We start from the raw sequence: 17653 nt of genomic DNA, 5'->3' as shown, positions 1-17653 counted from the left end.
TTACATATTTCAACATTCAGAATTCCTTTCCTTGGTTTCATAAAACAGATAAGGTTAAGTAGACTAATATTAATATAATCATGTTTAAAAGTCAGCTTTCCCTCCTTTCACCGTAAAATAAAACAATATTCAATTTAAAAAACTGTTTTTTCCATAATTGAAATCAGAGCTGGGTTGATTTAAATCAGTTGATTTTTTAAATATTTTAATCAACTTGATTATTAAAATAAAAATCAGTGATTTAAATCACTTTTAAAAAAATGTATTCAGTTTTTACATATTGAACATTCAGAATTCCTTTTTTAGGTTTAGGTAGACTAATTAATATAATCATGTTTAAAAGTCTGCTTTCTCCCCTGTCACTGTAAAATAATACAGTATTCAATTTACTTTTTTTCATAATTGAAATCAGGGTTGGGTTGATTTAAATCGACCTATCAGGTCGATTTAAATCAGTTGATTTTTAAAAATATAAATCAACTTGACTTTCAAAATAAAACTCAGTGATTTAAATCACTTTTAAAAAATGTACTCTGTTTTTACATCTTTAAACATTCAGAATTCCTTTCCTTGGTTTTATTAAACAGATATAAGGTTTAGTAGACTAATATAATCATGCTTAAAAGTCTGCTTTCCCCCCTGTTACTGTAAAATAATACAGTATTCAATTTACTTTTTTTTTTCATTATTGAAATTAACATTTTCCTTTTAGACAAACACAAGCGTGCGCACACACACACACACTGTAATAAAATGCAAGTTTATCTATGCATACCCCCCCTTTCCTTTTAGACTGACATTTTCTTCATTTTTTGTCTGTAGCCATAATTCACTGATAAATATATATCAGATTAAGGCTTTCTTCTGCGGTTGCTTAAATTAATCATTAGTTAAAATAAAGACAATGCATTTTGTACTAGAAGAACATACTTTTAGCAACCCAAAATCCCAAACTGTGTCGACATTTTAAAAAAAATATAAAAAATATAAAAAATCCGATTAAAATTTTTAAAAATATCTTGATTTAAATTTTAAAAATCGATTAAAAAAATTTTTGATTTTAAAAAATCAAAAAAATCACCAACCCTGCATTGTAGATCTATATATTTGTATAGGAATAACATCATTTGAACTCATTAGATTCCATGATCTTTTCTATTCAAACATAATATAATCTCACTGACACTGGGCCTATCGTTCTTGTCTCTCCTCCATTTCCTTTTAAATTTTATCATGATGTAATGCTCCCTCGGCAAATGAACAAACTTTACAATAAGAGGACGCCAAAAACTCCATATATATATGCCCAAAAATTGACGAGCGCCTGATCCTGCTACACGGTGACACATAATTAGATCTATTTTATTTGTTGCTTTTTTTGTTTTCTTTCAACTTTCAGGTTGGGAATTATCTACGCATGTTCAGAGGGTCGTTGTACAAGAAATATCCTTCCATGTGGAGGCGACTCATCACTTTGGAAGAAAGGAAAAAACTGGCAAATATGGGTAGGACCTAAGTGTGGTGCTGTCTTTGAGAAAATTAGTAAGATTGAACTTGGTGGACCGAACACTGAACGAAGAAGCCGGAACTACTAAATTGAGACTCGCTGTGCAATGCAGCTATGGTCCGCTCTTACTCTTAGATTATTTTATTGTTTTGCATTTATGTGGGTTTTTAAAAATTCTTATTGTTGCTGGAGGCTTGCCCCCCCTGAAACCCCCCACTGTTACTGCTACTGACTTGTGTATTTCCTTAAAATGTAAACACGGGGGGTCCACTAAAGGTCAGTCCAGCCATTTTTTCAATACTGTTCCTGAGATTTTTTTGTCACAGTGTTTATTTATTTTTGAAAGATTTACAGTCAGTAATCGGTTACAATTAAAATGCTAAATCGAAAGCCTGATCAGTTACCGTACTTGTGTGAAAAAATCAAAGTGAAACTGTGACAAGTTTTTAAAATAAATTCAAATTTTGGAAGAACACTATTTTTCTATGGTTATGCTAGCAAAAAAAAACTCTTTTTCTTGAAACTGCTGTGAAGAAAAATGAAACACTTATGTAGCTTCACAAAGATTTTTTTCATTATATTGTGTTCCTTTAGGTTTTTTGTCACTGTTTATTTATTTTTGAAAGATTTACGGCAGATAGCTTACGGCAGATTTGTCTATCCTTGACATGATTGAGTTGTGCGTGCCGGACTCTACTAACAATATATATGCACAAAATCACCAACTGCTCCGGTCGTGCACTTTTGACGTACGTAGGAAAAGTTCCTGTGGCTCAGACAGTTGTACATTCTGATTGTTACACTCTGAAGTTTCTGATTTCTTTTTTATATTGGTCAAGTGTACCCCCCAACGAACATCTCAACCGAATTGGAGTAAAGCAGTCTGCTGCCTGCTCACTTTGTGACTACCCCTCAGAGACAGTGGAACATCATCTGTTCTTCTGTAGAAAACTAACTGAGGGGATGTTTTCTTCCCAAGCTACCCCACACATCTAACTGCCTCTACTCCTCAAAACAACAATTAGAACAGACATGCAACTATTACTGAATGGCATCATGCAGAAGAGTTAACGCTCAGATGCTACTGGATCGCTAACAACAGCAACAACATTGGTCAAGTGTACACCTGTACTTTTAATTGTGTTGTTTTTTTTCTTCCTTTTTTTCGTTAGAACTTTAAAAGGGTCTGCATGTCTTTTACGACTTGCATAGAATTTTTTTTTTTCTAACGACTTCTGCTTTTGGGTCCTCAGGATATGGACACCATTCTTTGGCAACAAATATCACTCTACTGAAAGCCTCTGAAGTGGATGACATCATGAATGGCTATGACGAAAAATACAAAGCAGTGTCGTTGAGTTCTGATACTTCATTTCTGACGTAAGTTCAGTCTGTCAGACAAGGATGCTGTCTTTGTCTTGTAAGACTTTTGAAAGTATAGATTGAAGTATATAAACTGTTACAAATACCATCTATTGTTCTATGCTCATTACAATAATTATTATCAGAACTTGGCTTTCGAAATGTTTTGGACGAACTGGGAAGCTTTGATGCTATTGCAATCTGTCCTTTTTCACTGACATTATGTGACAAGTTCTTTTCCTTGTCTTTCAGTAAGACTAGGATTTGGAAGTGATTTTTGTTTTGTTTTTGGATGACATGAAGGTTACTGGGCTAAATGTTACTGACTTTTCGTATGTGTGTTTTAAATATTTGTATCTGTAGCTTATTGAAATAATGAGATGTATAGAGAGAGCTGGACTCTGAAGTACGCTGGCGGTCTGTTCTGCTGTAGAATACATTCACACACAATAAAAGAGATTTTTATTTTTTTAAAGCGAGGTACAAAAGTATCGTCCGTGTATTATGGGCTCAACAAATGGGAAGTAAGGCAGGAGTTCTGAATAATGTTACAACTCATCCTGGCATCTTGCTTGTATTACGAGCGACAGCGGTCTCGTTGATTAAATAAATCTGAGTGCAACAACCGACAGCTCTTATATACGTCATATTTGATGCCCAACTAGTACTTGGTTTCATACGTCTTAAGCTTCTCTAGTATGTGAGAAATTCATCCCGTATTATTTGCAAGGCCTACAAAAATGGGCTGATTTAGGAGTCGTAGTATACTCCTCATATCAAACACGAAGTTGGTCGCTTTTAAGGACAAGCAGGCTGATCCAGATTTCCATGGTTTCCAGAAATCTTGACCTACACCAAAAGTGGGCTTTGCCCTACCTATAGGAGAAGTTTGGTTTCATTGGAGTGTATATTTGTTTGGTTATAGAGAAAACTCTCCTTGTCTTTAAAAGAAACTGAACAAGGGTCCAAAAACTTTACCTTCGATGTTTTGTCACAGGCAAGTATACAGGAAGTGACAGTTTGTTGTTGTTGTGTGTACTTAAATAATCGCACGTAGCTGGCACTTGAGATTCAAAGGAAAGGTTTTTGTGTTATTTTCCTCTGCCACAAGCTCCGATGTGCTGCTGACAACGGACGGTTGTTATTTGATCTTGTTCCCTGGGTCAGTCATTGTGATCTACTGCTCTCTGTAACCACGATGTTAGTTCAGTGAGGTTTTGTGAGTATTATGGACTAGAACTATCCTGTGGAGTCCTCAGTGGCAGTGTGTCTTGTCCTGTCCAACCCCCCGGGGTGGTGCCACTGACTGAAGTGTCTTTAGGTCATTCCCAAAGGCGGGGACATTTCTCGTTCTAATGCACAGTAGAAATGTAAATGGGCTGATCCAACAATGTCATGCTCATAACTGTGCCTGAACTACAACAGGGAACTACTGCTTTTTCTTTCATCCTTACTATCTTCATTTTTCTCTACTTCTTTTGTATGTTTGTCACTCTCTTGTGACCCGCTATTTCCGGGGTGCCTTGATAGTTGAAGCAGACTTTGTGCTATTGAAGCTAGAGAGGTGAGCAGAGTAAGTCTGATTCCCTGTAAGGACTTCTCTGTTGACATCCACCCCTTGGTGCTCATATGACTTTATGCAGTTGCGAGCGCCGTAAAACCTCTACTAAAATGAACCAACATTGTCCTGTCCACAGTCAGTCTGTCAAGAGCAAGCGAGGCAACACTTGGGTGCCGGCAATCCCCAGCAGCTCACATCACTTGGATGCTGTGCCTTGCTCCACACACATCAACCGCAACAGGCTGGCCAAGTCCAAGATTCGAACCTTCCCCTTGTGGTGAGTCGGTTTCATCAGAAATAAACACGCTTTCTAGTTGGACTAATAGATCCTGAAGATAAGTTCAGCTGTTGCATTGTCGCAGCTGGGGTTAAAAGAGCTCTTCAGCTCAAAAGTATTTTATGTTTGAGTTAAACTCAACATATTATAAGTATTTGTTTTCATAAATGTAAAGAAGAGGTGCTGGGACCTGATGAAAAGATCTACTCAATGAAAAATCTACTCAATGAAAGATCCACTCAATGAAAGATCTACTCAACGAAAGATCTACTCAACGAAAGATCCACTCAATGAAAGATCTACTCAACGAAAGATCAACTCCAGCGACTTCAACTCAAGCGGAGTACACATACACTGTAGTGATTTTCTGTAAAGAAACGGAAATCCTAATACTAAGCTGGTGCTCTCGCTGATATTTCAGCTTCATCTATGTTTTGATTATGTTTTTTGCTGTTCAAACTGATTTTCAGTGAAATACTTGTTTTCAATCCCTGAATTACTTTTGGAAAAATTATTGAGAAATTTGAGCATCAAGTTTTGCAACGTTTGATCAGTTTACAAGCTGGTAGCGTTGTTAAAAGTCCTGACTGGTGACTTGAGTCGACTGCGAAACTGTGACATGATGGTGAAATCGACTGTGAACTTGTTTCTGTAAACACTTTCATGTTCTGCCAGTTTTCAGAAAAGCTGATAATTTTCTTATAAGTTATATATAGATACAGGAGCTTGGGTGAAAGATTGATTTTAAAAATTATTTTTTTTGGGTGCCGTGTCCTGATTTTGGTGCCGATATTTGTAGATAATGTAAAAATGTTTTGACATGATGCAAATTGTTATGTTTCAAGAAACAAGAAAAAGAGGAATTGTTTAGTCGGTGATGATGATGATAGTAACGATGATTATCATTATGCTCTAAATGATAAATGTTGGAAATAATGTGCATGTTAATCTTAGTGTTAAGTGTATTCCGAAAGATTTTGATTACTAATTGTGTTGATTGTAATAGTTCTAGATATGCAAAATAATGAGCAAAAGCACAACCCCATTTCACACTTCGCCTTCACACTTCGCCGCCTCATTTCGCCGATTAGCGATGTTTACCGCTCAGTTTCTTAGATTTTCCCCAAAATATGATGGCAAAGTCTGAAGTGAGGCACGAGTACTATTTATCTATAGATACTATAGATAGTACTACAGCTGGCCCGCATAAGGCATAAATAGTTATTTTAATACTGTTATGACGTACCTGATTCGGTGCTGTGTGTTATGACGTACCTGATTCGGCGCTGTGTGTTATGATGTACCTGATTCGACGCTGTGTGTTGTGACGTACCTGATTCGGTGCTGTGTGTTATGATGTACCTGATTCGGCGCTGTGTGTAATGATATACCTGATTCGGCGCTGTGTGTTATGATGTACCTGATTCGGTGCTGTGTGTTATGATGTACCTGATTCGGTGCTGTGTGTTATGATGTACCTGATTCGGCGCTGTGTGTAATGATATACCTGATTCGGTGCTGTGTGTAATGATATACCTGATTCGGCGCTGTGTGTTATGATGTACCTGATTCGGTGCTGTGTGTTATGATGTACCTGATTCGGTGCTGTGTGTAATGATATACCTGATTCGGTGCTGTGTGTTATGAAGAACCTGGATTGAAGTGAACGCACAGGTTGGGATCCTTGATGTTTGGTAGAAGCAGACTCATAATGTCATCAGTTTTCTATTTTAAAATATTTTTTTGCAACGTACCATCATCTGATACCTTACAGTGAGTGGTTGGCGGGTGCTCTGGTGTGGTTTGCTTCTTCTTTCTATGAAAAATCTATCGTCTCTATCTCTCCTTCTTCTTTTTAACCCTAACTCTGGCAAGTGGTTTCAACAGGAATGGCAGGGCCAGTCAGCCAAAATGTGCACATGCTTTACAAATCAAATTTATGGACTTGCATCAAATAAAAACCCTACAAAAGTAAATATTTTCTGAAAGAATTGAATGAACTTTTATATTTTGCCCTTGAACATATGATTTTATTTAATTTTCTAGGGGTTATGTAACTTTGAAATCCAAGGTGGCTGACATAAAAAATTTACATGCTCATTAGCATATTCACCAATCTAATGTATTTCTTGTTATAAAAAATGTGAGATAGCAGAAATATGGGTTTTTCAATTACCTTTCAGAAAATGTATAGTTTTATAGGTTTGAGAAGAACAGGTAATGAGTTATGACTGTTTCAATTTGTCATGTGGTCTGTTTCGAACGCAGCTGATACTCGCTAATTTTATACCAAACTCAACATAAAAACACTCTAAGTACAACCATGTGGTTTTCAGCAATCTGCTGGTAGTCTGTAATAATTAGTATAGCAAAAGGAACCTACTTTACTTTATAGCTCTCCTTTTTCTGCCCCTATTAGACTCCCAAAGTAGTAGAATCTAGTTTTCCATTTGAAAGAGAAGTTGGGGCAGGATGAGAATTGGTACATGTATCCCCATTGTCTGTCAGATCTAATCTCAATCTTGACTGAACACCAATAAATCCACCACTAACAGTGTCTGAATTACTTTCCCTAGTCAATTCACTTTCAAATGTATCCAAAAAAGATTGATTTTTGGCCATTTTAGACCCACACAAGTGATAGATCTACACTGGCATTAGTGGCTTGTGACCTGATCAACAAGCTTTCAAAACATCCCTCTGTTTTGAAAGCAAAATACTCTTCTCCTAAGCCAGAATGGTAGGAATATTCTGATTGGTTGGAGATTAGCCTTTTAGCCAATCAGAAATCACTTTAGATAGCCCCAAATATTTAGTTGGAAGGCAGAAGCAGCAGTTTTCTATATATGGTCCTATGAGATCGGCCCTGCCAGTTTCATGGCAGGAAATGGGCCGATCTAATCGGCCCTTGCCAGAGTTAGGATTAATGTTTGTTACTCTCTTGTAACTCCTCTAACCTTCTGGCGCTCATATGACCTTATGTAGGTTACGATCACTGTAAAACCTCTACTAAAACTAAACTAAAACTGATACCTTACAGTGGGTGGTTGGCGGGTGCTCTGGTGTGGTTTGCTTCTTCTTTCCTATGGAACATCTATCGTCCTTATCTCCCCTTCTTTTCTATGCTCTGGCGTTCATATGACCTTAAGCAGTTACGAGCACCATAAAACCTCTACTAAAACTAACTGATACTTTCATAACTAACCCTAATGACCCTGTACTGTCATTCCTCCTCTCCCCCCCCCCCCCCCGGCCGTTGCGTGCGTGTTCAGCTTTGACGACACAGACCCAGCGTCGGTTCACGACAACGCCAGCCAGAGCGAGGAGCTCATCCCCATCAGGCTGGACATGGAGATTGAGGGTCAGAAGCTGCGGGACTGCTTCACCTGGAACAAGAACGGTCAGTGCTGGACTTGTCTGGGATGATCGGTTTGTTTAAAAAAAATTTTTTTTTTTTTGGTCACAAATGTCGGAGACTTTGGGCAGAGCTAGCCAGTCGTATTTGCGCATTGATTGTCTTGTTTTTTCTTTTTTTCTTTTTTTTTTTTCTTTTTCTTTTTTTTTTCTTTCCGGTGGGTGGTTGGCGGGTGCTGTGGTGTGGTTTGCTTCTTCTTTCCTATCAAACGTGCATCGTCCTTATCTCCCCTTCTTCTTTTTTTATGTTTGTTACTCTCTTGTAACACCTCTAATCTTCTTGCGCTCTTATGACCTTATGCAGTTTCGAGCACCTCTTTTAAAACCAAACTAAAACTTTGGGGAGGGGGGGGGGGGGGGGTTCCTGTTAATAACTGAAATCAGTTTCCAAATCTGTGAGAACAGTCGGTATTCTCAGCATTTTGTTTTCTGTTTAACGCCATATTAGTTGGGTCTATTAACTAGGGTGAAAGGGGGGGGGGGGTGTTGTTGGTAAATCGTTTGCCAGCTGTTCAGATGTGCTAAGCCCAAAATTGATGATTTTAAAAAAATTTTTAATTTCAGTTTTTTAATCTGTAGGGTAGGTTGCAAGTGCTCAAGAAATAATTTGTTGAAATTCAGATTCTAAATGTTGAAGCAAAATCAAGAAAAGGTACCTAAATTGTCAAAAAGAAAAAATTACAAAACGCATGAATACAATTTGTGAAGCGTGCTGACAAAATGAGTTACTTCTTGGATTCGAGTCCTATGGAAATAGATACAGCAAGCTTACAGGTGAAGTTTTTACAATTTATAGGTATGAAATTATAAAAAAACGTATTATACCAAAAGAATATGGCATCAGTAAGAATATGGCATCAGTAGAAAATCAAAAAATTTGACCCTAGTGTTGATTTTTGGCCAATATCTCCATTTGTGGATTGTGAGAAGTAACTCATTTTGGCCGCACACCTCACATTTATTATTACTATTATTGTTAATTTTTAAAACCTTTTGCAGAGACACAGATTACCCCTGAACAGTTTGGAGAGATCCTGTGCGACGACCTAGATCTGAATCCCATCAACTTCATCCCAGCCATCGCTGGAGCCATCAGACAACAGATTGAGAATACTTCAAACCCTGAGGCTGCCGAAGAGCAGAATGATCAGCGGGTTATCATCAAGGTTAGCCTTGTCTTTCTTCATTATCCGCCAAACTGAAAGCAATGCTGATAACTTTAGTTGACGGACATTTCTTTTATAATTTGTGAGGCAGCGTGGTGGAATCAGGCTCTCGTCAATTTTTGGGCATGTGGAGTTATTGGTATCGTCTTTAAGCTTGTTCACTTGTCTATATGGGGATGAAAAAAATATCCATTTATCTTGAATACAAGTTTAGATATATGCGAAAGAAGAAGGTGGGGGTCACCTGTTTTCAGAGGTAAAATTAGTGAGAAAAGGGCTGCCAAATATTAGTTATTTCCTTAGCTTAAGAGTCCGTTGTAACTGAAAATTTACATTTTTGTACCTTTAATCAAAGCTTTAAAAAAAAATCCACACAGAAATGAGTTCTTTAATGGACATGAAAGGTGTTGAGCCAAAAAACATACATTTAATAAAAATTCTCAGACCTGCAGAAAAGTGCAAGTTTCTTCTTTTTGATTATTTTGACGAGAGCCTGATTCCACCCCGCTGTCTCACATTTGTTGCCGCAAAATTCTGAACGCAGCCAGAAGCAATCTTGAAAATATAAAGTGATATCACTCTGACGGGTTCATATTCAACATACAATGGTGAACCATTAAGGTGGGCGTGGGTAAACATTGCACTTCCCAAATGCCAGTGAGAAATTGTCTCGAAAAGATGCAGTTCGTTGAGTGACCAATCAAAAGACATTTCAGTCACCCCGCAAACATAACATTGCTTACATGTGGGTGGTTGGCAGGTGCTCTGGTGTGGTTTGCTTCTTCTTTCCTATCAAACATCTATAGTCCTTATCTCTCCTCCTTCTTTTTTGTGTTTGTTACTCTCTTGTAACACCTCTAATCTTAGGCACTTATGTAACCTTGTTGTGTTGCAAGTGCCGTAAAATACTTATTAAACTAAATGGCTTGCATGAACGGTAAGGTGGGATAACTCCACCCATCTCTTTCATTGTGCTGCGTGAGGAGCAGGAGGAGCAGCCTCACCAAATGTCCGAGCTGTCCAGACTTGTATTTGTTATCATGATGCACGCTGTCCAGGGGGCCTCTCGTGGTCAAGAGGTTAAGGTCTTCTCCTCTCATTCAATAGGTCCCGCGTTCGAATCCGGATATCGACGGAAATTTTTCTTCCCTAAAATTGTCTCCTTTCACCTCCTTTCCTGCTCTCTAGCAATGTTCTGTCTTCTGCTCTCGTCTCCACTTTCTGCCCCCACCCCCTCACCTCCTTTGCCCCCTCCTCTGGGCTCCTGACTCTTTCTGCAGCCTCCCTGAGGTACAAACATCTCATCTGTCCACAGCTGAATGTGCATGTGGGCAATATCTCTTTGGTGGACCAGTTTGAGTGGGACATGTCAGAGCCGGACAACAGCCCCGAGGAATTCTCCAACAAACTGTGTGCTGAGCTGGGTAAGCTTTAACACTTTAATGATAATAGATGATAGATAGCACTTCACAATCTATACTATTACCCCAGCAGACCTGAGAGCATTCTGAAACAACGTCATCTTCCTGAGAAGCATACAGTGCAAGCAGCCATTTATCGGCGCTAAACACTAACATACTGACAAGATCTTTTGCTGTCTATGGCCGGGTACCCATTTCCACCTGAGTGAAGTGAGGAAAATTCTTGTAAAGCGCCTTTCCCAAGGACACAACGTCGGGCCCGTGGCTCGAACCCCTGACAATGCAACCTCACGATTACGAGTCCGGTAGCCTAACCACTAGGCCAACAACGCCACATGAAGATGTGATTAGGAATAAGTATTTCTCTGATAGCAGTTGTGGAACTGTAGCGAGTGTGTAGTGATGTAAGCATCGGTAAATGTTTGCCGGCTGTGGCTGGAAATTCCAGCAAGAGAAAGCCAGCGGGCAGCCGTCCTTGACTGGACTAGCGTCAATATCGTGAAGCACAGGTTTCTTTCCTTTACCTGACAACTGTCTTAAAAAAGTCCCAACTTTTTACCTCCGCTGCTCAAGTTGGAGCATAAATAGACAGCATGGAGGTGATTCGATTATCCTTTCAGGCAAAGCCCCGTGAGATGTATGAGTTTGAAAGTTTTCAGGCACAATGGTTGTGACCATCTTTTACCCATGCAATACAGCTTAACTCACCCGAGATCACCCAGGAATTTCCCTACGCACCCCACCCTCACTCGCCCAGAATCGCCTGCTCCGACCAGGCGTCTCCAGAATCGAAGTCTCACCTTGACTTGACTCTTGGGGCTGAGATTTCTTTTTACATAGTCTACTTATTGCACAATGTTTCTGCTTCTGTACAATGTTTCTTCTTCTATACAATGTTTCTGCTTCTGTACAATGTTTCTTCTTCTGTACAATGTTTCTGCTTCTGTACAATGTTTCTGCTTCTGTACAATGTTTCTGCTTCTGTACAATGTTTCTGCTTCTGTACAATGTTTCTGTACAATGTTTCTGTACAATGTTTCTGTACAATGTTTCTGTACAATGTTTCTGTACAATGTTTCTGTACAATGTTTCTGTACAATGTTTCTTCTTCTGTACAATGTTTCTTCTTCTGTACAATGTTTCTTCTTCTGTACAATGTTTCTGCTTCTGTACAATGTTTCTGCTTCTGTACAATGTTTCTGCTTCTGTACAATGTTTCTGTACAATGTTTCTGTACAATGTTTCTTCTTCTGTACAATGCTTCTGTACAATGTTTCTTCTTCTGTACAATGTTTCTGTACAATGTTTCTGCTTCTGTACAATGTTTCTGTACAATGTTTCTGCTTCTGTACAATGTTTCTGTACAATGTTTCTTCTTCTGTACAATGTTTCTGCTTCTGTACAATGTTTCTGCTTCTGTACAATGTTTCTGCTTCTGTACAATGTTTCTGTACAATGTTTCTGCTTCTGTACAATGTTTCTGTACAATGTTTCTGTACAATGTTTCTGCTTCTGTACAATGTTTCTGTACAATGTTTCTGTACAATGTTTCTGTACAATGTTTCTGTACAATGTTTCTTCTTCTGTACAATGTTTCTTCTTCTGTACAATGTTTCTTCTTCTGTACAATGTTTCTGCTTCTGTACAATGTTTCTGCTTCTGTACAATGTTTCTGCTTCTGTACAATGTTTCTGTACAATGTTTCTGCTTCTGTACAATGTTTCTGTACAATGTTTCTGTACAATGTTTCTGCTTCTGTACAATGTTTCTGCTTCCGTTTGATACTGAAACAAAACTTCTCGGGCCAGCAGTTTCAGTATAAGAGCAGATGGAAGTACTATCATGTTTCCGATTCTTTGAATGTGTCTCGATTTATTGAAAAGCAACACAATTGAATTTGAAACAGCATTTGAGCAAGAACAAGAAAATGACAAATGAGATATTGATGAAAACAATCTAGCAAGAGTTTGGGGCGTCTAAGGCCCCACTGCAAGGCTGAGAGTGAGACAAGGCTGAGAGTGAGACAAGGCTGAGAGTGAGGGAGGGCTGGATACCCTGATGGAAACTATTTCATTTTCAGTAGCAATATTAAAAGGAAAAAAATATCAACAGAACTTTGCAAATTGATTTACAGTGAGCCTTTGTAAGTGGGCTTTCGATGAGTTAAATTAGCAAACTCATTGAGTTTTGTTAGCCTTTATCAGAATGTCTTTTGTTCGTCTCTGTAGGGAGATTTTGTAGTTGCCACCACAGCTGATAATTCAACAGGACCAAGGAACACACAATTTTTCCTTTCTTAACCCTATCCATACGTTGTTTTACTATCGTTTTCATATGACGTGGGGAATTCTCTGCCACTTCTTTCAAAGAGGAAATTGATTCATTAATCTGATCCGTTTGTCTTGCGTAGCAGTCTGTCAAAAATTATTTTTAGAGAAATACTGAAAGTTTTGAAGAGATCTTCATACTAGAAGTATTCTAAAATGTAAAGAATACCACCCCGGGGGTACAATGTGATCCCAGGGCGTACGGATAGGGTAAAAAAATTGGGGATACAAGCCAAAAAACCAGTAATGTCTTGAGTGTTAAGGGATAAGAACTGTGAGGTTTTGAAGGAGTTTCAGAAGGTGATGCCTGTTTAGTTTGTGCCTAGTTTCATGTGTTTGTTTGAACCTTTGTGGAGTGGGTGGTTTGTGGGTGCTCTGGTGTGGTTTGCTCCTTCTTTCCTATCAATCAAACATCTGTTGTCCTGATCTCTCCTCCTTTTTAAAAAAATGTTTGTTACTCTCTTGTAACACCTCTAGTCTTCGGCACTTCTATGACCTTATTGTGTAGCAAGTGCTGTAAAACTCTTAACTAAAACTAAAACAGAACCTCTGTGGTCAGTTGTCTGTATCTGTCCGTTTGTCCCCAGGTCTAGGCGGAGAGTTTGTGACGGCCATTGCGTACAGCATCCGAGGACAGCTGAGCTGGCATCAAAGAACTTACGCATTCAGGTGAAATATTCAGGGTTCCCGCTCAACCGGGAAAACGGGAAAAAGCCAGGAATTTCATTTCTCAGATTTCCCAGTCGCGAAAACACCTTGAAAATGAAGAATGAAAACCAAATGTAAATTTGTCCCTGGGGTTTTTGCACCCTGCACAATTTAGCAAAATTTGATCTTTTTTTTTCATAATTTCTGATTATTTTCCTTTATCTTTCTTTGTTAAAATTAACAGAATCGCATAATTTCACATTTTTGGGCTCAGTTTGCAGAATTCAGAATTTTGTTTGCCTAAAACCGCGGGGACAGATAAAAGACTTGTGTTTTCTCCCTCGCCAGTGAGGCGCCGCTGCCTACAGTGGAGGTCGCTTTCCGCAGTCAGAACGAGGCGGATCAGTGGTGTCCCTTCCTGGAGACGCTGACAGATGCCGAGATGGAAAAGAAGATCAGGGATCAAGATCGAAACACCAGGTACTGTTGACGTTTTGGATGCTTTGGATAAATTGTTTTGGTTCTGTGGAAATTGGAATGGTTCCAAGTGAACCCGTGCGAATGTACAGGTATCTGAGTTATGTCATAGAAGAGTGCATCAGCGTGTGCTCTAGTGTGGTTTGCTTCTTCTTTCCTATCAAACATCTATCGTCTTTATCTCCCCTCCTTTTTTGTGATTGTTACTCTCTTGTAACACCTAATCTTCGGCACTCATATGACCTTATTGTGTTGCAAGTGCTGTAAAACTCTTACGAAAACTAAAAACGGGAACAGTTCCAAATTGATTGTTGCTGCTCTGGTGTCACAGTTATGTCATAGAGGAGTGCATCAACAAGGTGATGGTCAGTGAAGAGAGGGAAATGTCAAAATAGTCCGATGGAAGCAAACAGCGTTGAGAAGGTAAAGAAGTAGGATCTGCCTGTTGTGCGCCCCAACTGCATTCTCTTTCTGAGACAAAAGTTGATTGGAAGCAAAATATTGATTCTGGCAACAGGTGTGGAGTTAATTGATGAACTTTCAAGTGGAAGTGCACAGATGAGGTAGTTGGGACCATCCCTGTGTTGTTTTCTTTGGAAAATAATCATATTGAACAGACTGCAAAACAGAAAAAGGTTGAAGAATGAAACAAACCTGAGCCTAATCCTGTGCTTTTACGGAATGCACTTTATTGGTCGGTATCTCCGCTGTTGTTCGGTGACAAGCAAAAGGAAGTAGCGAGCCAACTGTTGACCCACTTACTTTGTTTCGTTAAAAATTCGGTGAAGTTATGTGCGATAGTTTTTTTAAAGCTGAATTTGACTAGTCAGACACCCCACTTTGCGATAGAGGATTTTATTATACTTACTTTACTTTCCTTTTCCGATCCAGCGGCCATTTGGGTTCTAGCCCTTCAGTCTGTCGATATGGCAAAGAATTGACAGGTTTTAATCAGCTGTGCTTTGTTGCTGTATAGAGTATTTCCGGTATGATTTTATTATAAATTGGGCTCCAAAAAAATTGTGTAACCCCGAGACAATGGCATATTGATAAAATAAAACTTTTCCGACAAAAAGACGCAGTTTTCTTTTTCTGTGAGATGAGAGCATTTCTTTCTTTTTTTTTTTTTTTTTTCATTTTTTCCCCCCATTATGATAGAAAGACCGTGTTTTTGGGGTGTATGTTTCAGAATGATAGAAAGACCGTGTTTTTGGGGTGTATGTTTCAGAATGATAGAAAGACCGTGTTTTTGTCGTGTATGTTTCAGAATGATAGAAAGACCGTGTTTTTGTCGTGTATGTTTCAGAATGATAGAAAGACCGTGTTTTTGGGGTGTATGTTTCAGAATGATAGAAAGACCGTGTTTTTGGGGTGTATGTTTCAGAATGATAGAAAGACCGTGTTTTTGGGGTATATGTTTCAGAATGATAGAAAGACCGTGTTTTTGGGGTGTATGTTTCAGAATGATAGAAAGACCGTGTTTTTGGGGTGTATGTTTCAGAATGATAGAAAGACTGTGTTTTTGGGGTGTATGTTTCAGAATGATAGAAAGACCGTTTTTTTGGGGTGTATGTTTCAGAATGATAGAAAGACTGTGTTTTTGGGGTGTATGTTTCAGAATGATAGAAAGACCGTTTTTTTGGGGTGTATGTTTCAGAATGATAGAAAGACCGTGTTTTTGGGGTGTATGTTTCAGAATGATAGAAAGACCGTGTTTTTGGGGTGTATGTTTCAGAATGATAGAAAGACTGTGTTTTTGGGGTATATGTTTCAGAATGATAGAAAGACCGTGTTTTTGTCGTGTATGTTTCAGAATGATAGAAAGACCGTGTTTTTGGGGTGTATGTTTCAATGTACCCAAAAACTGTGAGGCTGCAATGGTTGTTGGGGGAAAAATAACTCAGACTTTAGTGAGTTAATGTAGAGATAGTTACCAGCAATCCTGGCGAGGTGGGGTGTGTCTGTGTTACTGTGCTGTTGCTGATGTGTCTGTGGTGTAGAAATGGTGAATGTATTTGTTGACATTTTATGAACCTTCAAAAACTTCCTAAAATGTCGAGATTCAAATGTATACGTTTGGAATAAAAACAACCTTAGATTCACTTGACTTAAAGATATCATTTTACTTTTTTTTTAAAAAGTGTTTGGGACACAGTTCTGTCCGTTTACTTGATATTTTGGGGATAGCTGTGTCTGTTTGTAAGCAGATCTGAATCTGTGTCTGTGACAGGGTGGTCCCAAAATTTAGGTTGTTACAGTTTCAATATTCTGAACTTTCCCCCATTTTCAGGCGAATGAGGCGGCTGGCCAACACGGCCCCCTCGTGGTAGTTGTGTGGACGCCCAGCCCTCCGGTCTACGTCACCGCCACCACCAAGGCCACTTGCTCTCATGTGTCGGAGTGGGATCATACAGTACAGTCTTGATGAACCCGCTCAAAGCCTAATGTCTCCAGCATTCAAGAAGGAAAAATGGATGTGTGCACTAGAGTCCCATTTATGATGAACTTGCCTATAAAACAGTCGCTGTCACAGGAAAATGGCCTGTACTGTCCATGGTTTTTATTTAACCCTATCCGTACGCCCTGGGGTCATTTTGTACCCGCAAGGTTGTGTTTTTCACATTTTAGAATACTTCTAGTCCGAAGATCTCTTTGAAACTTTCAGTTTTTCTCAAAAAGTCATTTTGACTGACTGCTATGCAAAGCGTACAGATCGGATTAACGAGTAAATTTCCTCTTTGGAAAGTGGTGGCACAGAGTTCCCCACATCATATGGATACGATAGTAAAACATGACGTACGGATAGGATTAATTTGTCCCATATGACAGATAAAGAGAAAAGTCATATCCCATAAGTTTAAGTTTTATTAGTGGACTCGTGTGTAGCACAGACAAAATGGAAGATATGAGGTTGCACGTGACCATTGTGGTCGTGTTGTCACACACTGGCGTTACTGCCACTTCTCATTAGCTTGTACATATTTTGCTGTTTTACACAAAGTTTATCATTCATATTATGTCAGTGGAAAGATTTTTATGTTGACAATAAGAATGTAACTGAGGAGAGGAGATGTTCTTGTCTTTTCTGAAATATTCAAGCTTTAAAATTGAGTACTATAACTTTGAAAGAAAACGTAGATTTTTTTTGTTGCTCTTTTATTATTATACTGTTAAATTCTTTCCTTTCCTTTCGGTGCAATGCTGGAATCTGCTGGAGGAATTTGGAAGATAAAGCAACAACAAAGACAGTTCAATAATAGGATTCAGATTTTCTCTTCAATTCACTGAAGGGTTACGCAGCATGATGTACATGGGACATTTCTGGTTGTCTCCAGTTTTTTATTCTGTCAATTTTCTACGCAAAGTTCTACTCCTGGTTACTTTCTTTGGACCAAATCTGACCCTTGATGTCATCACTGCCAGTTTGTCATCATCACCATATGTCATCATTAAAAAAGTAATTTGTCGTCTGAAAAACTTTTTAGTTCTTGTG

At 38.7% G+C, this 17653-nt stretch overlaps 1 protein-coding gene across 1 annotated transcript in view; it reads left to right on the top strand.

The window, feature by feature from the left end:
• Positions 1-16698, top strand: part of LOC101860785 (SWI/SNF-related matrix-associated actin-dependent regulator of chromatin subfamily B member 1-A) — a 17764-nt gene extending 1066 nt beyond the window's left edge. Inside the window, exons 2-10 of the mRNA XM_005112744.3 lie at positions 1400-1505; positions 2761-2887; positions 4567-4707; positions 7980-8107; positions 9121-9287; positions 10603-10711; positions 13623-13704; positions 14032-14163; positions 16451-16698. Coding sequence (XP_005112801.1) covers positions 1400-1505; positions 2761-2887; positions 4567-4707; positions 7980-8107; positions 9121-9287; positions 10603-10711; positions 13623-13704; positions 14032-14163; positions 16451-16490 — 1032 coding nt within the window. The 3' untranslated portion in view covers positions 16491-16698. The remainder of the gene's footprint in view (positions 1-1399; positions 1506-2760; positions 2888-4566; positions 4708-7979; positions 8108-9120; positions 9288-10602; positions 10712-13622; positions 13705-14031; positions 14164-16450) is intronic.
• Positions 16699-17653: the final 955 nt, after the last annotated feature.

Source organism: Aplysia californica, unplaced genomic scaffold, assembly GCF_000002075.1.
Source record: "Aplysia californica isolate F4 #8 unplaced genomic scaffold, AplCal3.0 scaffold01390, whole genome shotgun sequence".
NCBI lineage: Eukaryota > Metazoa > Mollusca > Gastropoda > Aplysiida > Aplysiidae > Aplysia > Aplysia californica.
The sequence above is the reverse complement of the archived record's forward strand: the minus strand, read 5'-3'. Positions and strand labels throughout refer to the sequence as shown.